Source organism: Orbicella faveolata, unplaced genomic scaffold (genome assembly GCF_042242905.1).
Source record: "Orbicella faveolata isolate gen_17 unplaced genomic scaffold, um_ofav_v1 contig_48, whole genome shotgun sequence".
Taxonomy (NCBI): Eukaryota; Metazoa; Cnidaria; class Anthozoa; order Scleractinia; family Merulinidae; genus Orbicella; species Orbicella faveolata.
The window spans coordinates 7,507,043-7,522,500 of NW_028301578.1; the positions used below are offsets into that span (position 1 = coordinate 7,507,043).

At 38.0% G+C, this 15,458-nt stretch overlaps 2 protein-coding genes across 5 annotated transcripts in view; one reads left to right on the plus strand and one right to left on the minus strand.

Annotated features, from left to right (window-relative positions):
* Nucleotides 1-3,395: 3,395 nt before the first annotated feature.
* LOC149096288 (DELTA-actitoxin-Afr1e-like) lies at nucleotides 3,396-11,301 on the minus strand. 4 transcript variants are annotated; one of them, XM_089281333.1, is made up of 7 exons: nucleotides 11,272-11,301; nucleotides 7,729-7,837; nucleotides 7,306-7,332; nucleotides 7,137-7,205; nucleotides 6,278-6,377; nucleotides 4,788-4,982; nucleotides 3,396-3,945 (listed from the first exon to the last, which is right to left on the minus strand). In XM_089281333.1, exons 2-7 carry the CDS (start codon nucleotides 7,828-7,830, stop codon nucleotides 3,542-3,544), a joined length of 897 nt encoding a protein of 298 aa, XP_089137459.1. In that variant the 5' UTR covers nucleotides 7,831-7,837; nucleotides 11,272-11,301; the 3' UTR covers nucleotides 3,396-3,541. The 4 variants fall into 4 exon arrangements, with proteins under 4 accessions (XP_089137459.1, XP_089137457.1, XP_089137458.1 ...); XM_089281331.1 differs by lacking the exon at nucleotides 11,272-11,301 and adding an exon at nucleotides 9,259-9,366; XM_089281332.1 differs by lacking the exon at nucleotides 11,272-11,301 and adding an exon at nucleotides 8,728-8,792.
* A 2,998-nt stretch (nucleotides 11,302-14,299) lies between these two features.
* The window catches only part of LOC149096289 (uncharacterized), a 3,188-nt gene continuing 2,029 nt past the window's right edge, over nucleotides 14,300-15,458 (plus strand). The window contains exon 1 of the mRNA XM_089281377.1: nucleotides 14,300-14,807. The gene's annotated coding sequence lies outside the window, so the exon portion shown is untranslated. The remainder of the gene's footprint in view (nucleotides 14,808-15,458) is intronic.

Here is a 15,458-nt window from a genome sequence, read left to right on the forward strand (position 1 = left end):
TCATACCCCACAACAACAAAAGATGTGTAAAATTCTTTTGTGCGGGAGTCCCCATGTTAACTAAGAAAGAATATAATGATTACTAACGATGTCTTGTGACCAAAAAGCACAGAAGACAGTTCTGTTATGTGACCAACGTTTTTGGTGGCTCCCCTGATATCCTTGAAATCATGGCGCTATTTTCATCATCACACCATCTTACACCTCAATCTGCTGATGTAATCCTATTTCGGGCAGACTGTTAGTAAATGTTTGACGTTAGTCGAAGCTCGTTTTTCAGGGAAATTTATGGGGAGTTTTTTGCAGCGGTAAAAGACATAAATTTGGAAAAATCGGAAAAAACGGCCTTTGCAAACTATACTTTTTTCGTGTTTAAAATTCGTATCCCGCAGGGTGCGATGCGCTGTGAAAATTTGGAAGATTTCACCGAAGGAAATTTAAGAAAATCACAAATAAGGCCACAAAAAAAGCAAAAAAAAAAAAAACACATCTGTTTGGGCATTTATAATTCAAGACTAAGACCCAAAATTTTAACAGATATGATAGTAAAACACTATTTAAATATTGCTTATTACATGTAATAAGTTCGAGAGGACTGGGTGTAAAAACAAATACAAAAACTGCATCCAACACATAATACTTGCGCGCGCAACTCCATAAATGACTACCTTATGGAGCCACCTTGATTGCTAAGTCCAGTGTAGGGTGGGATTTATTGTACAGTATATTTTTGACTGAAATTCGATGGTACATATATATGTGGGTTATTATTGACCAAGCTTGCTCTGTCAAGATTGCTGGATTTTGACCAAGTTCTTGTTTTCGCTGTCTATGGACGAACAAGACGAAGTCGAGGTCCATAAATACGCAAAAACAGAAGGAGGCTAATATCTAGCCATCTTGACCTAACCAGCTCAGTCAATAAGGGATTTATTACTCGGGCCTCCGTAGGAAAGCCCGAGTCATAAAATGCAAGCGTTTTGGTCGCCAAAATGGGGGTCATGATCGCAAGCATTCCATGCGCAGACCATGGAAACTGGGGACGGGAAACGCGACATTGCACGCTCTTCGTGACAGAATGCGGTGTTTTGCGAATAAAGTTTTGGCAAGAATCGCGCCTTATTCGTTCATCTAACATACAAAGATGTCGATCGTCTTCGGAAAGGGTCGGTACAAGAATTATATTGCTTGAAAGCCAGCCAGGTACGCAAAGTTCACGCTTGAAACGTTCTCGTGAGATAACAGCTGAGCCGATCGCGGTATGAATTCAAACTACGAAAACACTGACGAAAAATAGCAGTCAATGACTGAATGTGGCTACTGCTGTTATTATTTAGAACATTGCAGTAAACCAAGTCGTATTGCAATAAAACATGCGACTTGCTACTTGCACCAGGCAAAATGTCGATCTCCAAATTTGTCAAGATAAGACTTTTGGTAACTTGAATTAAATATCTTACCTCCAAGTTAGTTGGCTTTCTAGTAGGGTGCAGGAAATAAAAAATAACGTGTGATTTTGGAGGCAAATTGTACCGGAAAATTAAACCGATTGTGCAGAAAATTGTGCGGGATTGTTGACGAACCTATGTTCTTGCTAAGTCCTAAGGAAAATCTGCATTCTGATTGACGATAGTTCAGCCAGTAATTTCACTAGTAGTTCGAATATATTTAGCAGTCTTAGCAGTCGCTAATTCTTTTAGAAAACTGTGTCTGACTGCTAAAGAAAATCGTGTTGCGTGACAAAAACTAGATGTGTATGAAACCAAAATAAATAGCAAAACAGAATGCCGCATCTTCCCTTATAAATGAGAGTCCGCTTTAAAAATACTTCTGCCTTGATTCAATAAAAATATGTAGCTTGAACATTTCTTCATAAATTGCGTTAAGGGTCGCAAATTCTTGGAAATTATCCGCAAAATACACAACTTGAAAGTTTATGCAAATTATGCGCAATGCAATTTGCACCTTGTCATAGGGCTGCTGTTTTCGCGAAGGAGTATATACATTAGCCCTCCAAAGGAGACATGACTCTTGAAAAGGGTTTAAGATCGCAACACGGCAAAGATGTTCAGCTGCACAATTTACTCGGATCGCCACGACCAGTAAACGAACTTCGTACAATTTCTGCTAGCATGTAAAATGTAATCGCCACAAGTTGTTAAAAGACCTGGAAAGTTCTTTGCAAACAAGTTCTACTTAAATGCGTAGACAGCTGTGCTTCATTCTTGAACCAAAATGGTTTAAACTCACAACTTGCGATTAGATTAGGAGGATACCCAACGAAACAACTTGAATAGTAAATATCTAAGCGGAACTCTTGTGCTTTAATATCCTGATTCTCTTGTTTGCATTGTGTCCATTACGCGTTTTCGTAACGTACGATTTGATACTGCGCTGCGAAGTACGAGTAAACGTTCTCACAGCGTCTAGTTATATGGAAAAAGAACACTGTTTTCTCGCGAGACACAGTGGGCTATCTCAAGGTGGCGTCATCTTGTCCGCTCGGGTAGCCAATCACAGTGCAGGATTTGTTCTTCTTACCCGCTCACAAAGCCAGTCATAGTCAATTAAAATTAAGCGATCTGCTTTAGCAAGATATGTAACGGCTCCAAGTGAGCATCCTTTCATGAGCAAAGTGATTTCGCTTTAGTGTATCAGCATATTTTAAGGCGCTGCAGTAAGTCATTAGACTATGACAATTGAGAAGCCTCGAGTTCAAAGTAAGCCCATCGATGGAAAGTTTAAAGGAAAAAAAGTAGCTTTGATTTCAGATGCAGATACACAAACAAAAAAAGACGTACATTTGGACTTAAGACTATGGATCAGAAAGTATTTATAAGGCTCTCAAAGGGACTAAAGAAAACCTTAAAGATTGAAAGAAACCAGAGGTACTTGGCTAGAATTTCGGTATTGATGAACAATGAAGTTTCACTCACATTATCGGCCAAGGGAGAATAAAAAAATGCATGTAAATTAGTTTGCACTTAGTTCAATGAATTTTTTTCAGAACAGTTCTCCACGGAACCATTCTAGTCATGATAGCTCTGTAACTTAGCTCGGTGTTGCACAAAAGTTTTGGTTACGGGGTAAAGGAAATTTCGTGATTCGGGAATGGCTTAATTTTTTCCCCGTGGAATCAGTTGCCGACAAACCGTTATTTTCCAAAACAATTCAGTTGTGAAAGGCCCAACTTATTTTCTGTGAAAGGTAATCTTGCACCCCCCCCCCCCTCACCCTTCACTTCACCACCCTCTATTGTGGGAGTTTAAAGTTTCTGCAAACTAGGAGTTAGGGGTTAAAATGAGGAAGCCATCGGCGTCTAAGGAAGAGCTCCCCTGACTAACCCATTTAACTTTTGGGTGTAAGTTCAGTTGTGAAAAACAACAAAATACTAGTTTCTTTTTTCCCGTACGTTTATTTGTCACTTCAACTCTTTAGTAATAAGCCCCACAGATTTTCAACTAGAAATCTTTCATACAGCGAATGATCCGACCGTGCTAACCATCACCCCCTAACTAAACTTACTACACAATACAGCCTGTTACTTCTTGACACCGGTTATGCGAGCGCGTGAGGCAAGCATGCTTGTTTCGCTTTCGCAAGTTTCGCTTTCTTTCAGGACATGGATCTCCAAGGTAGCTTGACCAGAGCTGGACATAGAGCCGCAAAATTTTAGACCAGAACCGAGGAATCTCCCATGCCAACCATTTGCCTTGAAGGGCTTTGCGTCATGATACAAATCTACGTACTGATTATGGTTGGCGTGTTTGTTTCTAGGGTATAGCTTAGCATTCCACCAGTTCTCGTGCAAGTGATAATCAAACGGGACAGACCACATCACAGCAAGTGTTTTGTCGATGCTTGGAATGTAGTAGGCCAGGACTCCGACAACTCCCGTTGCGACCGGTCCATTGGTCTTGCGAGTCCCGTAAAGTACGGCATACCCTGTGGAAATAGAAAAGAAAAAAAAAAGAAAAAAGAAAGAAAGAAAGAAAGAAGAAACGGAGAAACAATTAAAAATGATTGATCTCGGTTCTCGCAAAATATCATGATTTGTTAGTGGCGAGCAGATCAATTATTTGCCAAAGCCGAAGACAGAGGAAAATAATTCCTCTGCGAGACACTGACGAATCACAATATTTAGCGATAACCGAGCTCAATAACTGTTCTTGAAAATGTTCTTGGGCGCTTTGTTGACAACGGTTTTGATTTCCTTCTTAATTATTAATCTCGGTCCTATTTCAGAGGCTCCAATTCTGAAAAATGGGGATATCACTTGAAAAATCATGTAACAAAACAAGCATGGTGCGAAAAGGTGAAGGAAGAAGATTTGTGCAAGAATCTTGCCGAAAAAAAACCTAAATAGAAATAAAACTGTAATGTAAATGTGAAGATTATTTATAGTGGTCATTCACTTAGCTATAGAAGCAGTAAGCTTAGCTATTTTACAGGCATGCCACTGAAACAAAGGAAACAAACGCTTCAAATAAACGTAGCATAGTTCAAAATCCAACTGGCAGAAGGCAGACCAGTTGGCTGTTTACAAACCGTGACCCAGAATTTGAACTGAGGGATACCGAGAAACAAATCCCGCTAGTGGCATGGTGGAGGCTTTGAACCCGGGACCTCCAGATTACAACACCAGCGCCCTAAACCACTCCGCCACGCTGCCTCCTTTGATGCCTAACAGGGTGAAACGGTCGTGTTGGTCATATTGTGTTGGTCAAGTTCAAGCATGATAACTACTATACTAGCGAGCCTCTGTAAATGCTAAATTCACTTTTTACCATCACGAACAGAATAGGGCAGGTTTTCATCTGCAGTGCCAGAATAAAAGTAGGTAGAACCTTCTTGCCACCTAAATCCACTTTCGTTGTCAAGGCCAACGGCGCATTTGCGTTTTACGTTACTGAGGACATTTAGGAGGTTTTTCAGCAGGCCGATTGTAAGCTGAGCACCTGCAATAATAGTTCCTGCAGCAACTGAAATTAAATGAGCAAGCAAGTGAGATCTTAATAAAAGCCCTGCACAGTCTGTATCAACCGAAATCTTGTTAAAACCTTACCAGAAGTGGAAGCGATCTAAGGAAGCATATAGAAGACGTCTGGTAAGGGTTTGTAAAAATCAACGAATCAAATATCTCGACTTGTTACTTGTATGGTCCACATAACGCTTTCCACCGGACAATTAACAATTATTCCACGAGGGCGCGCTCGGTATGAGATGGTAAATAGCCAACGAGGCCTGCAGGGCCTCGTTGGCTACGATTACCTCATATCCAACAAGCGAGACTGGAATAATTGTTGTTTTAAAAACGTTCCTAAAATATAGAAGACTAGATCAAAATAAACATTAAAAGGCCCCCAAAAATGACGCGTTTGCATACTTAGGACGCATGGCTTAAGACCCATGATGGCTAAGCCAATGAAAACTCTTGAATTGTATTATCCACTAGACAGTGGGGATTTATCCGGAGGAGGGCGTTATCCACCTTTCGAACAAATCTTGCCTGGCCCTTTCTCTGTCGCGCAACTTTGCGCTTACGGAAGAGGGACTCTCTTTCGAAAGCGTAGCGTTGCGGGACAGATAGAGAGTCATAACTTGTATAGTTACTCGTTTAATGACAAACTATTACCGGAGTGGGGTGGGGGGGGGGGGGGGAGACTCCCAAGATAAGCTGTGTGGGTTTGTGCCGCTGTGAAGGGAATAGTTTTCAAGCAATTTAGTCTGGGACAAATAGATTTGGTCTAGAGTAGAGTATAATTTAACTGACAAGTGGCCAGTATATATAATTTAGTCTAGAACAGGGTTCTTTACCCTGGGTTCGACAATGGAAATTAAAACTCGAAAGTGACTTTGCAAGATATTGGCTTAGTTAACGTATGTTGGACTGCGATAGTGATAAAGTTTCAGCATGGGAAATAGCTCGTCTAGGATAGAGTACGGTTTTTAGTACCTTGTCCAGAATAGGGTCGCAAAATCAAGCTGATCATGGCCTAGTATAGGGTAAGGGTTTCAGTGTCCCCGCGTCACACCCCTACCCAGGCGGGCAAACCACATCTAGCTAGTGTCAGACTACTTTCACTAGTTGGTGCAAGCCCTTGCCATCTTTAGGGGGCTCACCTAGCTGGAGTTGCAACTTCCTATGTTTTCATTTGTTTGTTTGTTTGTTTGTTTTTCTTTTTTTCTGCGACCGTCTCTAACTCGGCTTTACAACTATCGAGACAATTCATTTCATGTGTCCGTCCACTAACTACAATTACTAAAGATCATTTACTTCTGCGCTCGGGCTTTTCGCTGTCTTGGTTTTCCAAGTCCATCGGCTCCTGCGGTATAGCTTCAGCCTTATGAGATCGCTTCAAAAGGGCCGTCAGTTCCTATATAGCAGAAAGTAAAACAGTCAGCTCATTCAGTTGGTTTTATTTCTTCATCTCTTCTTTTGTTATCAGCCGATTTTAGAACTACCTTATGTAACTATAGCATCAATAGCATGGCCGAATATCTCCCATAGAAAGTACAGCCAATCGCAATACAGGAAACCCGTTGAATATTCGACGGTATTGCATCAACCTTCCCATCATGCAACGCGCATACGTCACATTGATTGCGTTGCCAATGCATTTCTATGGCGTGGTATAAGACAGTTATGCAACGCCCTCTCGTGGTATACCATGGAATATTCCACTTATCATTTGTATTATCTTGGAATACACGTTCGCCTAAAAGGGTCGGGTGTATACCGAGGAAATGCAGGGACGGGTAGGATATTCCGTGATATACACTATCTCTAAACTGGTAACGGTTAAACACAGATAACGAGAAGCTAAATTTCACACGCTTTCAACAATCGATCACTTACTAAATTCATGTGCCAAATATATCAAATATTGTGAAATGTTACTTTTTTAAAACAGTGAAAGAAATGAAGTAATATGGGGCATTAGCAACAGAAAAGTAAATTTAATTTGTTAAATAATTATTACTCCTTTCATAGTGTCAAAGAAAGCATGTTATTGACCCAGCAGTAATCAGATCATGTGATTTGCGGTTAGTAGTTTCGCAATGATTGAATTAATGAAGCGAAAAGTAAGAAAATTCTATTTCCAAAATAAAAACTTACATTAATATCTTTTTACCTGGCGATTGGGAACCATTTCAGGAAAGCGGGCCAGACCAACATCTGCTAACAATGCCTCAGCTCCCCGCTTTGTAAGGAAAAAAAAGCTAAAATGTTAGAACAAGAATCAGCAATGTTTCAAAAATGCCCCTTCACACATTTTTATTACCAGTAAAAGTTGTTATCACCTTGGTTTTGGGCATTTCTTCTAGTACCTATGTGGAGAAAAATATATCCAAGGGTTCAGCGTTTATTGTTTAGCGTCTGACCCATGCAAAACGTTTTTCTCCCTTTATAAAATGTTAAAAATATAAATAAAATCCTTTTACAGGTACATTTGTGTATTTCAATGAAATTGTGGCCGTTGCAATTTGACTTTCTTGCAAAAGTGTGTCGCAGCATAAATGCCAGATTCTAAAAAGCACCTCGATTTGTTAAAGCTAATGTTCATGCTCTTTCACATTTTACATGATTGTGTTAAAATTATAACTTCATTAATGGCGTAAAACGGACCAAATATATCATGGACATTTTAAGAGAGACGCCATTTAGGGTTGCGAACATAAAGTTTGATGAAAAGCAATAACACAGGTCATTCTTTTTTTTTGTACCTCTCCATTTGGATCGTTTGCTTTGATCGGCGCAGATCCAAAGGTAGTAGTAGTAACCGAAAAGATTAACAGCAAGGAGAAGACAAAACTGAGGTGGTCCATGTTCAACCTAGAAAACAATAATTATAACCAAAAACATTCATTACCAATGACAAGAAAACTTCTCGCGTCTGAAAAGTCTGTGGTGGGTTAGTTTGGTTCAGTGATTCTAAAAATCTATCTATAATAATTATAACATGGAATAAACAAACAGTACGTGGAGGAACATTATCCTATGTATTCTAAGGTTTTGGTATGAATAATTCAAATTTGTAACTTACATTTGCAGGAGCGTGGGCGCTTTACGTAAACAAATCTGTGCTATACTTGGCAAGGGATGAGAAGATGGTATGATGCATTTTCCGCTTGGTTAATTTTTTTCGTCCGTAATTAGGTAGAGAGTTATTATGTTGCGTCTGAAAGGTCTGTGGTGGGTCAGTTGGGTTCAGTTATTCTCAAAGGAAAACACCGTTTCGGATCATAAATCGCTGAGAGGGTTGTAGATGCGAGAGAAAGCTCACATCTCGATTGTTCTCTAATTTATGTTTTGTAGAGTTTAAAGCGCCAATTCATAATTCACAATTATTCCCTAAAATATCTGCACATCCAGAAAGCATGTTGCTCTCACAAACAGACTTCCCGAAAGCTGCTTTCGGGAAGCAAGCTGATGCTTGTTAAAAAAATCAATTTAGAGACAAAAAATATACAAGAAAGAAAAAACTGAGCTACTGTTTTCCACGCTCTACATGTATCTGTTTCTTCACGACCTGATAAGCTTCTATGTGAAATCGCTTTGTTACATCTACCATGGAACCCCGCCGCATCCAAGAGAGTTCCATTTTTTCTATTTCGTCGCTAAATTTTGTCTTTGTTTCTATTCGGTCAAAATATTTCTAGCCTCGTTCCGTTCCGTTTCTGCACTTAGTAGCTCATTTTTGCGTACTTTTTTTGCATACTTACGGTGCAAGGTGTTTTCTCAAAATGACATTTTCTGTTTCTACATCGATGAAAGAGAACTAGAAAGGGAGTTGAGGAAAATTACGTGACTAAATTCATGAACAGAGTTGGAAGTTTTATTGCTAGTTTTCTATATATTAAAGACTCACAAAAATAAACTGTTGTTTAACATAGCTATTTCGTATTGCCCACTTAAAGTTACGTGAGGTTTTGGCGTCTCGCAATGCTGCTTTACCGTAGTTTCCAGTCTGTAGTAACCTCATCTTGTCAAAAAATACAGTCTCCACGTTTAAGGACGAGAGCAATTCAGTCGAAATTGCACCTTCACTGTGTGTGACTAATCAAACTTCCCTTTATAGTGGAGGTTTTCAATACAACTTGTAGATAGCGAAGAATTATGTTCTTTGCTTAACCTTATTCAGTTTTACTTGAGGATAACGAATATGTTTTTGAGAACAAAATATCCTAATGCATATCAAGGTGTATAGTACCAGCTTACTTTATCAAGAGGAACTTCAAATAGGAGATACAAACCTACTGTTTGTCTTGCTCACTCTGTACTTTGATGAAAATTTTCAGCAACAGGTAAGATCGTCTTTTCTAGAAACGTTTCCGAAAAGAATGAGAGCCCGTATTTTCTGTGTTTGCTTTTCAACGGTCCTAATTAGACGGGAAACTGACAGGTGCCAATAGTCAAATTCGTTAATAACGTGCGGATGATACCTGGCAGACAAATTGTTTCCAAAATGGTTTTCAAACAGCGCGACGCCTAGAGATATTTTTCCAGTGGAGGGAGGGCTTTCGGTGTTCAGTAGCTACTTATATAATCTAAATTCGCTAGAAAACTACTGATTATTTGTTACATGTAATCCAACTTAAACTTGATCAGAAAGGAAACATTTGTATTTGGTTACCAAGGAAATCATGTCTTCTGTTCAAAATCACCGATGATATGAAAGATGAGATAAACAAAGAATACGTACAGGCAGAATTACCTTTGTGTTTAGTCTGAGGAACTTCCTTCAATTTATTTGTTTTTGCGAACAGTTATGCCAAGTCAACTATACTTGCGGTTCTTGTCATCGTTTGGTCGAAGTTAAATACTTAAGGTGCAGCTTTAGCTTACAGCTTTCTTTGAAAACTGAACAGAACTACCGCCCGAAGTAGACTTTGCAAACAGCACATGACTATTTCCATTTCTTAAGGGTAGGAAAAGTTTTTGATGATAACATTTTCTGATTGAAGCTTTTTGATTAAAATAGAAAGCTTAGAATATGCATATATCTCTGATAAGTTTTTCGTACACCTAAAGTTAAGCATTTATAGTTCAAGAGCCATTCCCACACTAAAAAATTCTGGATTGTGGTCAATGTTCTCAACGAAATCCACCTTAAAAATACACGATTTGAAACAAAGGAGAACAAAACTTTTTTTAAGTGCGTAGAAACACGCAGAGATGTTTGCTGTTACCAGGACATCAATATATCTCTTAAGCATACCTTACATGAAACTCGAGTTGAAAATAAGATAGATATGTCGTGCGATATGAAATATTTTGGTAAACAAGAAAAACAATTAATGGCTGCCGACAAACGTATTTGCAAATATCTTTAAGTAGTTACGATATTATCAATTGAGAAAAATACTGCAAAACGTCCGATTAAAAACATCTAAGGTGAGGCGATGCCATTGCAGTGATCTAAAGCACAGTCAATAGAAGAGAAACGTTGCTTTATAAAACTTGCCCGGTTTGAGTCAGCATGAAAAAAAAGTCCTTTTATTGCTTTTGTTATCTTTCCAGACGATGCCATTCTAACAGCCTAAAGCACAGTCAATTAAAGAGAATTTGCTTTATAAAGCTTCCACGATTTGAGTAAGTATAAGAAATAATATGTCAATCTATTGCTTGTTATACCTTTTCAATTTCTTAGGATGGGCGTAAGATCAGTTATTGCAAAATAAATATAAGGAAGCGTTTGCTAATTAATACTTCCTCTGCGTGGTAAAACTGCTGGTGTAACAGAGCATGTTTCCACTCTGAACAATGAATATATAAGTCCAGTTAAATTAAACAGCCAAAAGACAAAATGCATCCCTTAGCTGGGGGGAAACAAATGTATACAATGTAGGTAAAGGGGACAACATTTTAATAATCATATCAACTAACAGGTAAATTTCTAAGTTTCTAAGCTACCATTTTAGAGATGTCTACATATGGTTTTCACTGGAGGGAACAATCACTCGCCAGTCGGAGTTCGTGAGGTCTCTAACTGGGGGCGTAGTAATCATTAGGGTTGGAGGTCTAATAATTAAATTTAAAAAAGGCGTTTTACTTAATTATATCACTTTGCTCTTAAGTCTCGTCCCGAAGGGCGAAATGGACCGGAAGAAGGTTATTTGGTGGCGAGTAGCACTTTGTAAGTAACCATGTTTATGAGCGAGTTATTGTAATAATGACAACGATGTCATCCTAAAATAAAAGGATTATTTTAAGTTCTGGGTAAGCGTATCTTGGTGGGAAATAGAGTTGAAACATTTGTGACTTACCCGACTCAGATGCGTTGACCGAATAAATTGAAAAACTACAATGACAAAATGTAAGTTTTCTGCGGACTATTAAATTAAGCTATGTATTATTAACCAGGAAATAGGCAACGAGTAAAACTTGTCTTGCTGTTTTAATTAAACAAGGTGCTGGTGATTCTGCGTGTAGCCTAATAATGCTACAAGAAACACACAATAGCGAAATGTTAACCGAACCAAAAGTAATTTTCTAACTCACTGGACCTTTCATTAACGGGTAAGTTCACGATTGAACGATTGAAGAAACCAAACCTTCCAACAAAGGACTCGAGTGATTTACCTACTGGTAATACTAACAGGTATTCATTGTTTAGAGATATTTTTCCAGTGGAGGGAGAGCTTTCCGTGTTCAATAGCTACTTATATAATCTAAATGCGCTCGAAAACTACTGATTATTTGTTATTTGTCATCCTAAAATAAAAGGATTATTTTAAGTTCTGGGTAAGCGCATCTTGGTGGGAAATAGAGTTGAAACATTTGTGACTTACCCGACTCAGATGCGTTGACCGAATAAATTGACAAACTACAATGACAAAATGTAAGTTTTCTGCGGACTATTAAATTAAGCTATGTATTATTAACCAGGAAATAGGCAATGAGTAAAACTTGTCTTGCTGTTTTAATTAAACAAGGTGCTGGTGATTCTGCGTGTAGCCTAATAATGCTACAAGAAACACACAATAGCGAAATGTTAACCGAACCAAAAGTAATTTTCTAACTCACTGGACCTTTCATTAACGGGTAAGTTCACGATTGAACGATTGAAGAAACCAAACCTTCCAACAAAGGACTCGAGTGATATACCTACTGGTAATACTAACAGGTATTCATTGTTTAGAGATATTTTTCCAGTGGGGGGAGAGCTTTCGGTGTTCAATAGCTACTTATATAATCTAAATGCGCTCGAAAACTACTGATTATTTGTTATTTGTCATCCTAAAATAAAAGGATTATTTTAAGTTCTGGGTAAGCGCATCTTGGTGGGAAATAGAGTTGAAACATTTGTGACTTACCCGACTCAGATGCGTTGACCGAATAAATTGACAAACTACAATGACAAAATGTAAGTTTTCTGCGGACTATTAAATTAAGCTATGTATTATTAACCAGGAAATAGGCAATGAGTAAAACTTGTCTTGCTGTTTTAATTAAACAAGGTGCTGGTGATTCTGCGTGTAGCCTAATAATGCTACAAGAAACACACAATAGCGAAATGTTAACCGAACCAAAAGTAATTTTCTAACTCACTGGACCTTTCATTAACGCGTAAGTTCACGATTGAACGATTGAAGAAACCAAACCTTCCAACAAAGGACTCGAGTGATATACCTACTGGTAATACTTACTGGTATTCATTGAGTTTTATTTAACCCTGTTTTGAGCCACTTATGGGATCACTTATCAGAATATCGCCTTTTCCGCAGATATACCATTCAGTGCTATTTTCGCAAGGTTTTGACAATACATCACATTACCGGACTAAAACTTGGCTTTCTGGTATGTTTGACTCTAATCAAAGAGAAGGCGACATTAATAAACAAAAATTAAAAAACGTTTATCAGCCGTACATTTGGTTCAACTAGTAGAGATGACTCTAAAAAATATATTTATTCCCAGCAATTCCATAGCTAATTGTGATTCTCAGATTGGGTCTCATTTGGTCAGTCTCAACTGCACTTCTCTTCATTAATCACTGAGGAGAGTTGAGTCACTATTTTTAAGGTGAAACTTTCCAAACCTTTCCTTTTTATTTTAAAAATATCTTATGTAATGTGGTAAGCTTGAAATAGATAACACCTGTTGAAACTCCCTCGGACAGAGTGAGTAAAAAAAGCACCAGAGAAGCTTTCCTTGTTATTTGAAAAATATCTTATGTAATGTGGTAAACTTGAAATAGATGACACCTATTGAAACTCTCTCGGACAGAGTGAGTGAAAAAAAAACACCAGAAAACACTTAGGTAAGCTTAAACACTTTCCATGTTTATCAAAAAAAAATTGATATTTTTAAGAAAAGCACAAAATTTTCTCCGAAGCTTTCTTTTTCTCCATAATTCTGTCCAATTGACCATTCTTAGCCTCTAATGAGCAAAATTTGGCTCGATGAAGGAATTCATACATTTTTGGTTAACCACATCATTATTTACAATCAGTGTCACAAAAATGAATGAATATAGAGTTACACATTTACGACGAAATAAAAACACCATTTTTATTCAGTAAACCCTGACCTGCCGTTTATGTCAATTAAAGTGAATTTTCTGGTCTTTCAAGTCGATAACAAATCAATAGAAGGAAATGTAAATTTGGTATTTGAGACGTTCATTGCTATGCCCTTTCGGTTATTGAATTACCGGCATTTTGATCGTGTTTCATTGTGGTAAGAAGTTTCAGAAGGACAATCAAAATGATCGCGCTCTCTTCCACAGCTGTTGTTTGACGGCAAATACCCAAAACAAAGAAGATTAAATGTAGTATTTACAAAGAAAGTAGCTGTGTTAAAAAAAAAGCAAACAAACAAACAGACAAAAACAAACTTATCCTTTTGCGATACAGAGAAAAGTAGAAAAAGGTCACAGCAGGACATTGTTTTGGCCATTTAGCGAAAAAAATTAAATGATGTCTGAACAGCTGGCCATATGATTTAGTGCAGGCTCGAATAGCGAAACAATGGCTAACTTAATTAGTCTTACTAATATCGTACTAATTACTGCTCTTGAACTGATATGCCACTTAAATCTCTTTATTGGAAGGTTTAATGACACGGCCCGATTTACCTGAGTGTCTAAGGAGTCAAAGCTTTGTTCAACTGTAAAACAGACAAAAAAAGGTTCTGTAGTATTTAGCATGATTGTTGAATCCTGACCTCGAGTAAATGAAAAAAAAATCTACACAAGAGAGAGGCTTCCCTCATAACAAGAAAAGGTATAAAATAACATAAAGAAAAACTGTTGCTATACTATGCAAGCAAAAGTCAATAGGATACGATACTGAGTTTTTTCGTATTTCTGTCTTTGTTGTTTTTTTGGATGAAGTAAAGTTTGAATAGAATGTCTTAGAGCATCAGTTGCTTGTGAATTTCAATAATCTTGTCGTTTTAATAGTTCATGAGCCTAGAGCAAAAGAAAACTCATAACCGTGGCGCCAGTTTAATTAGCAAAGACAAGGTGATTTTTTTTTTTTGTTTACCTATCACCTCGCTTTCTTTTCAGTCACACGAGAAAGAGATGAAAGTTATGTGATATGCTAGTATACATTTCATTTGGATATTTTACTTGTTATCTCCTCGGAGGTTTATACCGCGAATTTAGGGTATTGTATGTTGTCCAGGAGTGCACTGTCCACGAGAAGCTCAGCGTAGTGTGAAATTAACTACAAAGTTTGCGGGTGCCTGTAGCAAGCTGTCACTGAGCCGCTGATCTCGTTATGGTTACATATTAAATCCGCAAGGCCCATGATACAGCCTGGCTAAGAGGAAACAGTGTTCTTCAATCGTGGTGGTGAGTGTTAGAAAGATGATTGAATGCATTGCTTAACTTTCTAAAATAGTGTTATCCCGTTATCGCTTTTACCCTGTAGTCGTGTGGACAAGGCAGACTTTCAAAGTGTGTTCAGTGTTAGTTGCTGTAATTATTTCGCCCCACAAACGTTTCAGTCTTTCGCCATGAACAAACATTTAATTCACGGGGTTTAGCTCATGTCGCTACGAAAAAATTAATCTGGGGGAGTTTACTGTTCTTGGTCTGCAGGAATCTATAAGTAATTAAAACAGTTATAATTTTGCCATTGTGCTCATTAAAACTGTTATTCCTCCTCAACGTACTCTAGTTGAATGCCATCGTAAAAATTGAGCTTTTTCTTTCTTCAGGATGCTACTCACCTGAAAATCCAATGTTGGAAATTAGTATACAATCAAACTCAACTGATTTCGTAATTCAGTTTTTGGGACTCCCGGATTATTCAGATACAGCAACGTAAATCGACTTCGCTCTTTCAGACGCCGTAACTAATATTTTAGAATATAAGGACTCAGTAAAGGCAGAATCGTGTGCGCTGTGCTGTCAGACGAGATTGTGGTTAAATTTTCGAAAATTTCGACTGGCCAATGGAACAGCATTTTCCGAAATTTCGAGAAAATATGACAAATTCGC